At 27.4% G+C, this 15,079-nt stretch overlaps 2 protein-coding genes across 8 annotated transcripts; one reads left to right on the top strand and one right to left on the bottom strand.

The window, feature by feature from the left end:
* Positions 1-688: 688 nt before the first annotated feature.
* Positions 689-11,890, bottom strand: LOC100642689 (protein polybromo-1). Of its 7 annotated transcripts, none has more exons than XM_048406884.1 (27): positions 11,736-11,890; positions 10,993-11,107; positions 10,659-10,904; positions 10,432-10,560; positions 10,184-10,363; positions 9,654-10,098; positions 9,448-9,560; positions 9,280-9,378; positions 9,142-9,204; positions 8,729-8,881; positions 8,496-8,663; positions 8,263-8,429; positions 7,829-8,123; positions 6,701-6,906; positions 6,269-6,608; positions 5,612-6,196; positions 5,374-5,531; positions 5,135-5,307; positions 4,852-5,024; positions 4,647-4,718; positions 3,677-3,859; positions 3,318-3,440; positions 2,512-2,755; positions 1,936-2,086; positions 1,797-1,846; positions 1,596-1,713; positions 689-1,521 (listed from the first exon to the last, which is right to left on the bottom strand). In XM_048406884.1, exons 2-27 carry the CDS (start codon positions 11,095-11,097, stop codon positions 1,305-1,307), a joined length of 4,956 nt encoding a protein of 1,651 aa, XP_048262841.1. In that variant the 5' UTR covers positions 11,098-11,107; positions 11,736-11,890; the 3' UTR covers positions 689-1,304. The 7 variants fall into 7 exon arrangements, with proteins under 7 accessions (XP_048262841.1, XP_048262843.1, XP_048262842.1 ...); XM_048406886.1 differs by having other exon boundaries at positions 11,390-11,880; XM_048406885.1 differs by having other exon boundaries at positions 11,188-11,880.
* A 789-nt stretch (positions 11,891-12,679) lies between these two features.
* LOC100642567 lies at positions 12,680-14,585 on the top strand. The gene is made up of 4 exons (XM_012309271.2): positions 12,680-12,831; positions 13,471-13,689; positions 13,917-14,109; positions 14,338-14,585. Exons 2-4 carry the CDS (start codon positions 13,477-13,479, stop codon positions 14,445-14,447), a joined length of 516 nt encoding a protein of 171 aa, XP_012164661.2. The 5' UTR covers positions 12,680-12,831; positions 13,471-13,476; the 3' UTR covers positions 14,448-14,585.
* Positions 14,586-15,079: the final 494 nt, after the last annotated feature.

A 15,079-nucleotide genomic window follows, 5' to 3' on the forward strand; every position in this document is an offset into this window, starting at 1 on the left:
TAAATATGTTTAATGATAGAAAATAATAGTTGAAAAGTAAGCAATATAATATAATAGAAATATTGTATAAACAAAATATGATGCTATAAGGACAAATATTTTAGTTCGCTATTTTATTTGAAACATTCTAACATTTTAATTAAAATATTGTTCACATATATTTTTTATATTATAGTAAAAATAAAATACTATTTTCATTTAATATATAACATATATTTAGAAACAACTAATTTCATTTTTTAATAAGAACAATCAGTTTTATTCATAAATGATACAGTAACAAAAATTGTTTTTGTTTTTAAATTCAATAAGTTAACATGATGTAATGATGATATCTTTTTTAAATAAGTTGATCATTTTTTTTTTATGCAATTGTAGACCACAGTTGTACGTTTTTATTTTTTACATCATAAACCGAATCTCAAATAAACAATTTGCATTACTTCCATGCATGTAATATACTTTGATTGTACAATAAAGAAGTTTTTATGTAATTTTTTTGGCATAAAAAATTACTTTTATCTTTAATTATATACAAGGTACTTATTGAAATTATTAAATCAATATTATAAAAAATTCAGAAATAACGGTTATTAAATATTTTTTATATCAAAGTTCTTTTAAAAAAGTAAGTGAAAATATTACATTAAAATGTATGATTGTATGACATAAAATTAATATTCATAGATACAATTATAGCATTCTTTATGTCAGATTGTTTTCTAAAATGCATTATTTTATATTTACAGCATAGTTTCATTTTACAGTATGAATACAGTTAATTGTCAAATCACACTTTCATGATACGCGATACACAAAATACAAAATTTTTTTATGAAACGTTAAAATTAAAAATAGCGAGATATTTACAAAGTGGTGGCCTTACAGCGTAATATTTTCGTTCTACTCCTAACAGATCCATAGACGAAGTATCGAAAATAATGCTCATATAGCATGGTTTTTATTCAATGAAAAAATTAGTTTTTTGCTAAGCTGAATTATTTGCGATAAATACATTGCAGATCTATTATTTGTCATTGAAGACCTTATAATAAGAAAGACAATTTCTCAGTTAGTCCTAATTACAAATTGAAAATCACTGAAAAAATTTAATTTATAATTAAGTTAAATTTGAAGTACTAATTAGTGAGTGTCGTAAAATGAGAAGAAAAGAATCTAAAAATATAAATATATTTGTCCAAATAATAAATCTTCAGTCTTTCATCTAGCATCGACGGACCTGAAAATTGTAGTTTTAAGGTAGCATCGAATATTAAAGATTATAAATCTTAACATGTTATAAACTATAAAGTTTTATTGATGGCTAACACATCTCGCATCATCATGTTCCTGAGTGTCCATAAGGCATTTACCACATTTCCATGGTTGCCTACACCATTGCCTAACCATTCCGCAGGCAATTTCGTTACATCAGGGATTTGTGTATTATCAGGATTAGCATTCATTTGTTTGTCCCAATTTGATATGTACCGATTTTCTACATTCAATGCTTCAATATATCTGTAATTGCAATATATTTGCAGTAAAATAATCAAGTATAAATTAAATTGCAGTAAAATACTCAATTTACTTACCGTAAGTACGCATCTGAATGTAACACGCGACTTGGTCTTGGAGGAACAGCAACAAACATGGGTTCTGGTTGTTTAGCACCAGAAATGTTGCTTGTTTGTGTAGCAGCTGCTGATGTTTCTATAATAAAAAAGATATGTAGAAAAATGAGAAAATACTTGTAATAAATATTATCTTGAATTTGTTAGAAATAAATAATATACCTGTTTCCATTGGTGGCAGTATCGTTGGACCTTTTGATGCCATATAGTTTCTATAATTAAAAAAATGTAAATGAAAGTAAACGGATTGTATTATAAATATGAAAATATTGTTTCATTATGTAGCATTTTGACATCATACTTGCTTCTTTCCGAAGGAGGTATTATACGTCCATTTGACTTAAGGATATGTACTTCCTTAACGTGCCTTGCAAGTCTTTGTACACTTGGAAATGGAGGTACAGATTTTTTCGTACGGCCACAACCACGCCATTGACATTGAAATTCGACATCTATTAGAATATATATTTCAAAAATTGAAGATTTTATTCGTCCGTGATGGTACACATTATATATACATACAAAGTGTACAAAAAAATTGTATGTATACTATTCATCAAAACAAGCAAAAAAGTCTTAATAAATGTGAGTCCAAAAATCATCAATTTCGGAGTTGCGAGATGTTTTTGTCAATAAAATATTGATCCCCGGCGTTTCCCGTATCTCTTGGCAACATTTTGCGATTCGTTGTATCAACTTATTTAATGAAGTAATTCGTTTACTATACACTGTATTTTTGTACACTAAACATCCCATAACTTCAAAACGCTTTGTACTCATATTTATTAAGATGTTTTGATAAATGTTATATGCCCTTAAAGTTTTTCTCCAACATTTTTGTGTACTCTGTATATAAAGTAATACAGATAACACTTACCGCTTGCAGCATTAATAAAAGACGATTGAACATGTCCATTTTGTTCCGCAATACAATGGTCGATACAATCGGTCATATCTTCAAATTGCCAGTCACAATTATCCCAGCAACATTCATAAACTACATCTTGTAAAGCATTAGTGCCTACTGAAACATTATTTCCTTTAAGTTGCCCACCATCTTCATTCATTTTAATTGCTCTTTCCTCCCAAGCTTGTTTTTCTCCTGCTGGCAATTTCCTCCACTGAAATATAAAAAAATATTTATGTAGCACACTTTTGTTTTAAATAATCTGACATTTCTTTAAAAATTAACTTTTCGGACCTTCTTCAAGAACAAATATAAAATAGTCATGAAATGGTAAGAAATTAATTTCAATCACAGAGCTACTTTCTATATGCATATAAATAATTTATATAATTCATACAATACAATTTATAGAACATATCAGTATAATAACAAATGCTATGCTAAAAAATGTATGATAAATAAATTATAAGTAAAAATTATGAAATATATATTTTAATATTCAGATTAATTTATGAATTGTATATAATTTTTATTCAGAAGGTAATACTTATCACAACAATAATAATTTATATTTCACTAGATATACCGTACTTGTGTCATATTTGAAAGAAAGATGAAGTATGCAGAATAACATACCTTTTTACAATATTTTACAAAAGAAGTTCAGTAAATCTTTTTTTAATATTGTGTTCAAAAAATTGAATCTACATACTTTCCTTTCCTTCAATAAATTCTTATAGTAAAAGGAAAATCAACAGTAAAAAATAAATAAATACCTCGTTGCCAACAATTCTGCTAATCTCCCCAAAGGATGATTCAGGATTGTTTTGTGTAATCTGCGTTCGCATTTTACTCGAATATAAAATATAGCCCGTAACTAATTTCTTACCCGCCGTTTTCTAAACAGAAGAAAACACAAATTATAATACCACTGCCTTATGAAAACGGATATTGATATTATACCTTTAGAGGTAAAACATCTAATTGTCGTTCTAATGTTAGATGACAAAATTTAAATGGTGCAAAAACGAAAAATGTATATGCTGGCATATTTTTCTAAACAAAAATAAAATGAAATAAATAAAATGCTATTTATGAACAAGTTATAAGCAAATAATGTCACGATAAGTCCTACCTTTTTAGTCGACACAGGTGTCTGAGTATTGGAGAGCACCGGTTGAGCTTCTGCAGATCCAACGGACGGTGGACCACCAGCATCCATGCTGTCCTCCCCAACTCCTACTCCTACTCCCACTCCTAATCCTACTCCCATGCCTAGTACATCGGGTTCCAGCTTCGGTAACAATGGTGATGCTTCCTATACCATTTATGTTATGTTACGTTCATTATCCGTTACCGAATGTAATATGAATATTTTTTTTAATATTTTAGAGTGATGTAACAATTTCGTATATTAATTAAAATTTTTCTTGACCATAGATATCACGACATTTATATAAACATGACTAATCCTTCCTATTTCTTATCGAAGGTAATAGATTTCATCTGATTAAATACTACAATTTAATACTATATTACTATATGGCTTTATATATCCTTTTAATATTTCAATTGAACTGCTCAATAAATGTTCTAAATCTTGTAGCTATTTAAATATTAGTACTTATGCATTCCATTTAAAGCATAATGCTTTGTTTTTATATTACTTGGGTTAGAGTGACATGGAAGCGAGACTTTTTGGTGGTATTCTACTTATATCATATATGTATATACATACATGTATTAGAGATAAACCCAACAGGTGCTCTGAATTGAAATCTATTAAAAATAATATCTAGTCCTACATAATACTGATATCTCAAAAAATATTTTATGTAAACAAAACACAAAATATATACATAACAAATATGAAAGAAAAAAAAATGAATATGCCGGCATAAAATGAGGAACATGCTTAAATACAAATTGATGCAAAACCTATATCACACGCAAGTGATATTTGCATGTACAACAAATTTTATGACAATGTTGAAGTTGCACAATTTTTAATATGAATAGTTACGAGCTTGCGTGTGATTATTAAAAAAAACATGCATCTCTTTGTATTATTAACCAAAAGGTAAAAACTTATAAATAGAAATTACCATTTCAAATTGAGCTGAACTAGGAGTAACAGACTTGACTTGATTTTGCGTCTGAGCCACATCGCCCGGAATCTATAACACACACATCACATGCAAAGCAATGATATTCAGTTAGTTGCATATCAAATAACAAGCATATCAAATAACATATCGTTATCAAAGTTTTGCATAGAATGTTATCTAAATTCTTAAATTTCATACGAACCTTAGCTGGATTAATAGGTCTTCGGAAGAAGTAAATTTCGTCTTCAGTTACTGCTGAATTATGATTAAATTTTTTTAAACCTTCTTGTCCTAATTTTTTCATGAGGTTTTTACTTTCATCATACAACGATTCACAAATATATACATCATCTTCTGGAATTTCTGTCGGTCGACCTATATAAATATGTAAATTTGTATAAAAATAATTTTCTGAAATGTATTCTTTTTATTTCATAATTAATGTGTGTTTAATTATTTTATTAATTACATTCTTATATACTCACTACAAATGTATTCTCCATAGTCAAGGACGGCACATTTTCCAACAATGGCCACGATAGGGTGAGTACCATCAACTGTAGATAGGAATAGTTCTTGTTTGTAAAATAACTTAGTAGGAGCATGTGGTACTTCCGCAGGCATTAACAACCATGGGCCTTTAAAATAACACTTTCCACTGAAAAAATTAATTACTTGGAATAAACATCCAAATCATTAGCAACTTATAAGATATGTTACATACTCTTTTGTCGACCATATAGCATCAATTTGTGCAATTTGTTGTCTACCTCCATCTGTTGCTACATAAACAAAATCTCCAGTTTTTACAGACCCTGCACATGTATTATATTGTTCATAATATGTATTTTCTGCATCATCTGGATTATATAATATCACATTCTAAAAATATAGATATATAATATATAAAATATGATACATAATAATATATTTTCTAGTTGTAATATATCAATGTCACTTACAGGTCTTTCTTTCTCTGTCAATTTTTCTCCTTCCTCTAACTCAGCAATTTCTTCTTTGTGTTTCTCTAATCTTTCCTTATATACTGATATTACTCGCTTTGGTTCTAATGATTTCTCTCTTGGAATTAACTTTAAATGATCTGGATCAAAATTCCAGACTTTAATTTTTTTAAAAGCTCTTGCTTTTGTAGAATATCGCGATTCACATACATAAACATCTTTTTCTAAGAAACCATCAGGTTGCATTCTAAAGTAATCCTTAACACTTAGTACGCAACACCTTCCAGCTACTTTTGCCAAAGGTACAGCTACATGAGCGTCACTTTTAAATAACTCCTTGTCAAGGAATTTTCTAGATGCCACATGATAAGTTTCACTTGGTCTATAAAATAAATTGCCATATAACATTTGTTGACCTTCTGTATTTGTCCATAGACGTTCTATGAGAACCACACTATATTCCATGCCTCGTTCTGTAGGTTCTATATATGCAAAGTCCCCAGCTCTATATACTTCTTGATTAAAACTCATAGATCCACCATTATCACTATTACTTCCCTCTGTATTAGTATTTGTTTCAGAATCCTAAATAAACAAAACAAATACATTAAATATTTCTTTTCATTATGGAATTAAATTTTATACAATATCACATACTTTTGTCTCATTGCCATCACAGCTTTCATCCTCATTAGGTAATGACAGTTCTTGTTGTTGCTTAACACGTTTTAATTCTGCAACTTGTGCAGAAAGATCAAGAAGTGTATAATTAAGTGCTGGTGAATGTAATAAATCCCCTCCACGAGTTACTTCATCACGAGTACGTAAAAAAAATGCTTGTAGTTCTACACTATCCTCAAAAGGCTGCGAGTCTGTACGTGATAATCTTCTAGCTCTTTCTAAACATGTAAATACATCTTCTTGAAAACGATCTAACCGTTTATATACTCCACGATCTAATCTTCTTTTAATCAAATCTAATGATAATCCTCGTATCCTAATATTTAACAAATTGAATTATTCATATTACATTAATAGCATAAAATAAAATTATAAAGGTAACATTTATTTAAATTAAAAGTAACATACTTTTTTCCATCAACTATGTCGTGTTCTGGAAGTTCTGCCATTGAGTCAGAATAACACCTTCCTTCTTCATCTTGATGATTATAAAGAGCAGTGAAGATTGTTGCTAATATTTCTTGAACTGCAGCCGATACATCTGGCACACTTTCTTCATCTTCACTTAATTGTAATTTTGTTTGAAGAACTAATCTTTGTAAAATTAAAGCATCCTATAACATGATTTTTAAGTAGATTGTAATTATATTTAAAACATACTAATAGCAATAAATGTTGGAACTAATATGTTGATAAACAAAATTTGTAAAAAGAAGATTAAATGAATAATATTCTAAAAAGAATGTTGTTTACTTCTGTTTCATTCTTCTTGCATTTTTTTGATAAACGTTGATCTACTTCCTTATCTCTCATTAAACGAATAAAACACGGACGAACTTTTAATGCCTTTTGTACAAAAACATTTTCATTATTAATATTTCCTTGTTCAAACATTCTGAGCAACAATATAGTATATATATATAAAAAGGTTGCAAACTTATAACTTTCACAGATATTCACTTTTCCATGTGTTTAATTTATGATTATTTTGATAAAATTGCATATTTGCACCAGTTTTATTACTGTAACTATTCATAGATAAAAGTCATTTATTATTCTGTAAAATCCTTATAAGGAACCGTATGAAATGGCAAAGCTACGAAAGAAACTAACTTCACGTAACCTCAAAAACTATAACCGTAAACAGATTGAGCTTTCCATGTTTTAGCGCGAAATTTCAATTGGACTTTTGGCATTCATATTATTCGTATTTCCTATACGCCCATTATGATCATATGAATTATTTTAAATGAAATTAGAAAAAAGTTAAAAATAGAATATTTTTCTATGTTTATATTTTCTTATAAAAAAGTCATAAAAGTTATTGACAATTACTAAATATTAATTACATCTTTAAAAAACTTTTTTTTTAGATAGAAATTAAAACATCAGGAACATTTTAGTAATGATTATACAGAATATCTAGTTTTTTAATAGACAGAGCGCTTTTTGCTTCAAAAATTAAATTAGTGTGTTAATAAAAACTTTAATTTAAGCAAGTACTTTAAAAATGTACATGTATATCAATATACAAACCTTGTATATTTGTGAATCAGGTTCATTATATTTGCAAGCATTATCAAACATTAATATGAAATCTGATACGAGTTCATCCAAATTCTCGTATCCATTATTCTTTAGAGCAGATGCTATTTTTTCCATGTTCATTGGTTGTTTAATAACTTCATAATAATCAGGGTATTCATTTTTATTTGGTAATTTCATAAAAATTAAAGATAACTGTCTCCCTTTTACGTCGTGATAATCTTTTATAGTGTCATACATAGTTTTCAATTTTTGTAAGTGTAGTGGTACAACTTTTTTAGGTCTCCTATGTGTTATAAAAAGATATATTTAATATATTATATAAAAAACATATAATACACTTACAAACTGTATTAATTATAATATTCTTAAAAATAAACCTAAATACTTTTGTAATTATGTTATACACTTATAATACTACATACCCAACATTTCTAGTAGGAGTAGATGCACTTGATTTTGTAGGTTTGGGTGTCTCCGGCAAAGGACCTAATTCTTTTACTTTATCCATTAGAACTCTCTCAAGGGTATTTGCATCTTCATATATTAAAGAACCTTCTTCATTGTATTGGCGACAATTGTTAAACATTAACTGAAACGAAACAATAAAAATTAATACGAAATATATTCGTCAAATGTAATAATGTAAAAAATATACCTTAAAATCTTGTATTAATTCGTTTTCACTTTGATATTTTTCTGCCTTAATATTAGCTTCAATGGCTAACATATCAATTGGTTCTGCTATCACTTGATAATAATCTGGATATAATTTCTTAGAGGGTTTTTCCATAAACATTAACATTGGTTGCCGACCATCTTCACACTATAATATAATAAATTCTGTATTGTTAAGCTTCAGTTTCAGCAATCAAAATTGGAATTACTTACAACGTATTCTATAACACATTTAACTAGTGCATACAATCTTTTCTTCAGTGGTATATTGTCTTTATATTTTCCACGTGTTAACAGATTTGAAGCACGTTTAATAAGTTTAGGTTGATGAGAGCTATTTTCAAATTCACTATCTGAGTCTGAATCCTATAAACAGTGTTAACAAGAACAAAAAGAAATACATAAGAAGTTTAGATTAAATACTTAATATAAAAAATCTTTTAACTCAAAATTTATACTAGTAACTCATACATATAAAAATATTTTTTTACAAATTATTCATTTACTATATTGTTAATATGTTATTATATTGAATAAAAAAAGTAAATACCATTATCATATATATGACTAAAACATAAAATTTAAACAAAACATATCTTTACTTGAATAAGATAAATTTCACTTACCTGATCAAATTCTAACAATTCATGTACTTTTTCTTGCATAATTTTCTGTAGTTTTACAGCACACTGCACGTGAAACATATAGGTATAAATAAATAGTATATATTAAAAATGTGAAATTTTTAAATTATTGTTTAATACCTTATATAATCTAGACGTATGAATATTATATTTTTTTGCATTTTCAAACATAATATTCATGTCACCAGCTACTTCACTTACAGTACCATATTCACCTTTCTACAAAAATGATGAATTAAATAAGAATAACTTATAAAATATAAAACGATTTGTAGTTTTATTAATTACCTTTATTTTAGTACGAATTTGTAATAAAGAAATAGGATTTTTAATCATTTTATAATAATCGGCGTACAACCTCTTTGATGGCAGTTTCCAAAAATATTCGCTCATTCTAACTCCTTATACAAAAAAAAAGAATTATTCAATACTATTTCCGTAAAATATTTTTTATCTCCAATGTCATAACATTTTAAAGAAATTTCATAAAATACCTTGATTGTTAGGTGCTGTCCTAATAGTTTGAAATAATTGCCACTGTGGATTATCAGCTTCTTCAGTTTCTGCAGGTTCATCTTCTTCATCATCGCTTTCTTCATCTTCATCTGGTAATGTTGCAGTTTGAGCTATTAAAGACTGTGCCATAGTACGGCTTCCTCTTTTACTTCTTGTTGATGGTGCTGTTGTTGCAATTTTTGGAACAGTACTGCTTAAGCCAATATCTTGCTTTCTTGCAGCTGCAGTAATAATTTTTTTCAAAAGCTTTGCATCTTTGTAAATTTGAGAACCAGGCTCATTAAATTGGCAAGCATTACGACACATTAACATTAAATCTTTTTCCATGTCTGTAATGCTACTATAGGCTCCTTCTTGAATTTTTCTTGCAACTGTTTTTAAATCTACTGGTGTTTCAATTACATCATAATATTCTGGATATAACTGAAAACAAAATTTGTCGTATAATAAATGTGTTTATAAATCAGTGATATATTTATAATATTTTATCAATAAGAATTTATCAAACTTTTTTAGATGGTTTTAGTTGAAACATTGTATGCAATGGTCTGTTATTATCAGCTGGATCTGTTGCTGTCATAACTGCTGCAAATAAATCTTCAAACTGTTGCATTGTCTCTTCATCAGGATTTGTAGAACTTTCAGATGTATCTTCTGCATCTTCTTGTTTCGTTGTAGCTTTCCGAGCCTGTATAATTAACATTACATTAAGTATTTATAGATTAATTACCTATATGTAATTACATTTTTGCTTACCAGTCGTCCTACTTTTAGGATAAGTTTTCCCTTAGGTTCTGGATCTTCATATTCTTCCATAATGCGATTTTTTGTATTTATACATAATTCCCAGAGTTCAGTGGCATCTTTATATTCAGGAGATGTACGCTATTTTAATGAAATAATATTAATAACATAAATATTAACTGAAGACCATATAACATACTGTTTTATAATATATACTTCTGTGAGTCAATATATATTACCATATAAAAAGCTTTTGCATTATTAACCATGAGTTGAATATCAGCTGCTAAATCATCCATGTCCCTGTATTCATCTGTTTTTAGTTTCTGCTGAACCTTTAGTAGGTCTATAGGATTTGTTACAACTTCATAATAACCTGGTTCTTGTCTACGTTTAGGCACACGTATAAATGCATCACATAATAACGTTCCATCTTCTTTTTTTTGATTACGTAGAACATCATATAACTGTTGGCACAGGTCACTCTAAATATTTAATAAAATAAATATTAATTTTTGGTGAAACATTGAAATTTTTACTAACAATGATCTCAAATAATATATAACAACTTACAGGATCTATTTTTTTCCGTCTCTTCGTCGGTTCAGGTGGTATATCGTCACCATCATCTTCTGTGCCGCGACTTGCAACTGAAGATGTTCTACGGCGCTTGTTCATCTTGAACAATCTTAGAAATCATGCAAAATAAACATGTGCACAAACAAATATACATTAATACTTTATATCAATATGGATCTATCGTATTACAATTTCACATCTATGTCATGATGTCAATATAAAGGATATCCACAGGAAAGATTAACTACATGTTATGCCTGGCTAATACAATGTAATTACATCACTTGAATGCACAAAATAAAAATGTGAACAGAATTTTATAAAAAGAATTTCATATGCAATATATTCATTTACTAAATGTGTTACTTTACAAAGAAATTCCTTAGCGTACGTATTAAGTATGAAAATAGTCGAGATACACAACTGCAGCTAAGAAAATTTCGCCGCCATGATATGTCGCCACTGTGCTTCAAAATGCACAAATCTGCAGCATTTCAATTTTTTGATGTAATGCTGTAAATAAACCCATCTTGGTTGGAATTTAGTATAAAAATTATAAAATGTTCGCACTTGAATAACTGATGAATTAACTAAAGAGTACCACAGAAGTTTACAACAAATCATCAAAGTAAAATTTGCCGCCATATCAAAACCTCACTGTATCTTTAACATTGTTCGTCCACGAATATCATTTTACTTTTCGAGGCACTGGTGTTATCATTTTCTGAAATCCTCACCTGTCGTTAAAATTTGTATAAAAAGTTTTTCATTAGTATACAACATGTAAAATAAAAGCGTTACAAATGTTCTTCACTTTTCATCTGCAACGCACGATGACACACGACTTGGCTAACGCCATGCCGTAAGCAACCGCGGGTTTATAATCACACGAATTGTACGATCCTATAGCCAGAAATAGAGACTACTTCATATGTCCTTTCATACATAAATCTACTTAGTCGATAAGGTAGATTTATTTTAAAAAATTGTATGTCTCAATGTATGTGCATATAGTATAATTTACTGAAATTTATATCTAATAAAAGTATTGCAATGATTACTATAATGAACATTTTAGTAAAATATTTTTCATACAGAAGAAAATGTTTTTATAATAAAAAATAATCACACTTACATTTCGTAACTGTTCAGAATTTTTAACAATGTTAAATTTTCAGTATGCCATGCAATGAGTAATGCTCAACCAGGTCCTGAATATTTTGTCAACTCAACAAATATTTTCTTTACTTTTGCGAAACATTTTTCATTTTATCAATTTTATTAATATTTTCCTATTTGCGAGTTTTATAATCATTCATTTCGGAAACTAATAACTTTATATATATATTTCGATGTATATAATATAATAAAATATCGTATATTTCATTTCTATTTTGTTTCTTTGCGAACAATATTAATAAAAAACAAGTCAATTCATAAACAGATTAACATTTGTTTATAATTACGATTGTAATATAAACTATTACAGTTATATGTATATAAAATATACATATGTAAATAATATAAGATATATGAATTATACAAAGGGATAAATTGTGTATTAGAATTAAATTTTTTTCAATTTTTCTAAAATTACTGCCACAAAACGATTTTATTGAGAACTAAATACTTCCTAATTTGTAATAATTGCTATTTAAAACTCGATTATTGTGTATCGATACTTTAAAATTCGATATATCTACATAGTAAAGCAGCGTGTAAGTGTGTAGCATAAAGATATTGACTGTTCTTGTGTATGTGAATGCATCGAACTGTGACTTAACCACACTGGTTGCCATTTCGGTTCTCCTGGAATTAGGGTCGGCAAAAAAGGTAAAATTTTACGTAATAAATACATTATTAATTGTTCATATTAGTGATAACCAAAGGTATATTCTTAATGTAATAAACTACTAATTGTACTAGATCTAAACATATGTCGTTTCGTCTATTAAAATTTCTTATAAAATTTAATGTGTTAAATAACAAATGAAAATGGCGATCAATATGTAACATTATTTTAAAATTAAGTACTTTCACATAAATTTAATATTAGAAGTTATATAACTTTTAATTACTGATATTTGTTTTCATAATTTTATATTTAATCAAATTTATTGACTGATAACTTTGATATTGATATTTAAATATTATTTTAAAGTTTTGCTAAAACATTTCTTGTGTATATGTGTAAGTAAAATTATGATTGTAATTGATAATTTGTATTATACACATACGTAATGAAATTTATGTTTAATTGCCAAATGAAGTTCCTATGTATAGTTTCATAAGCTATATAGGTGTTATGCAGTGTTTTAAGAACATTATAATTTTTAATAAATAGCAAATAATATTTATTAATTACATTAACATTGACCAATTATTTTTGTTAAATTTATGAAAAAATTCTTCAGTAAGAAGTATTTCATTTTGTATATGTCATTTTATATTTAATATTTTTGTGTGATTTAGCATACAATGGCAAATAAGGTATTGCTATCGTGTTTGCGACAAAATACTCCAAAGTATGCAAATTTCATTCGTGGATTATCAGGAGTATCTAGAGTTCCTGACAAAATTGGTAATAGGGATATAGTAGGTCATGGTTGGAATGGAGAAACAGCTTACTTAGATCGATGCGATTTTCCTTTGCCTGCAATTCGTTTCAAACCAAATACTCCAGACATAATGGTAAAGTAATTATTATACTTATAGCCTTTTAAACATAATTTATAATATTTTATCTTTAAATATCATTCTATAATCAATTAATTTCTTATACATTAATATCTCAATTATATTGTTTTAACTATATTATTATAGTTTTTATATTATAGTATCTATTAGTTTAAAATGCACATCAAGTATGAATATCAAACATGTAAATTAACCAAATTAAAATGTGAATCTTTATACAGGCATTGCGAGAAAAAGAAAAAGGTGATTGGAAGAAATTATCAATAGAAGAAAAAAAGGCATTATATCGAGCCAGTTTCCGTCAAACATTTAGTGAATTTCAAGCCTCAACGGGAGAATGGAAAGGACATATTGGAATTGCACTCATTGGTGTGGCTTTTAGTCTTTGGGTAGTAATGTTTCTCAAAACTTTTGGTAAGTTTAAAAATGTATAATATTTATAAAATATATTACATTTATCTTTATTTATAAGATATATTAGTAAAATAAAATAATATATACATTTCTTAGTACATATATTTCTTTTTATTTAAATCTTAATACAGCAGGTAGATTAATTATAGTAAAAAATATTCTATTTTAAATATACTAAAATTTTCAATATATCACTTGTTTAATACTATATAATATATAATCTTACAGCATACCCGCCATTACCAGAATCATTTAATTTGGAAAACAGACTTGCACAACTGGAACGTATGAAAATACTTGAAGTCAATCCTATTAGTGGAATTAGCGCAAAAAAATAAATTTAATCTGCTTATGTTTAAAAACATAGTAAAAAATATAGTGTATTATACACTAATAATTGTTTAATATAAATGTTCTGTATAAGGTTAGTAAGAAGAAACATTAATAAATTAAATATTTCTCTTAAAATAAGAAAATCTTTTTATGCAATTTTTGGCTGTATCCTGCATAAATTGTAAATACTGTTCTTATACGCATTAGGATTTTGGTCTACTTTAGTGTCTATCACTATTTCTATTAATTCCTTAAATTAATTTGATTAGGTTTACAAAATAGTCATCAATGTTAAATTGTCATTGAGTATCAATATCTCATTCATATTCCTTGTTTCTTTTCCTCATTCTCACTCGAATTCTTCCTAGCCACCTAAATGAACGTCCTAATATCTCGGACTACGGATGCTTAAGCAAGTAGCAGTTGTATATATTTTATATTGCATAAACAATACATCAAAACGGTATACATTACGGTTTAATATGGTTATCATTTATTTAATAATACAAATATGATAATGTGGGTAATTTTTTTATTCCTATTATTTTCGATCTTTTTAGTTAAAATTTGTTAGAATTACTTGAGATAAGTGGTTAACATTGAATTACATGAAAAAATATGTACTGTAAAATATGTA

Source organism: Bombus terrestris, chromosome 6 (assembly GCF_910591885.1).
Source record: "Bombus terrestris chromosome 6, iyBomTerr1.2, whole genome shotgun sequence".
Lineage (NCBI taxonomy): Eukaryota > Metazoa > Arthropoda > Insecta > Hymenoptera > Apidae > Bombus > Bombus terrestris.

Excerpts from the sequence above, each read along its gene's own strand:
- LOC100642567 (XM_012309271.2), top strand. The coding sequence starts at position 13,477 with ATGGCAAATAAGGTATTGCTATCGTGTTTGCGACAAAATACTCCAAAG. Across the intron at positions 13,690-13,916 it reads CAAATACTCCAGACATAATG|GCATTGCGAGAAAAAGAAAA; the intron begins GTAAAGTAATTA and ends ATCTTTATACAG. Across the intron at positions 14,110-14,337 it reads AATGTTTCTCAAAACTTTTG|CATACCCGCCATTACCAGAA; the intron begins GTAAGTTTAAAA and ends ATAATCTTACAG.
- LOC100642689 (XM_048406884.1), bottom strand. The coding sequence starts at position 11,097 with ATGAACAAGCGCCGTAGAACATCTTCAGTTGCAAGTCGCGGCACAGAA. Across the intron at positions 10,561-10,658 it reads ATGCAAAAGCTTTTTATATG|CGTACATCTCCTGAATATAA; the intron begins GTAATATATATT and ends TCATTAAAATAG. Across the intron at positions 1,522-1,595 it reads CATTCAGATGCGTACTTACG|ATATATTGAAGCATTGAATG; the intron begins GTAAGTAAATTG and ends TTGCAATTACAG.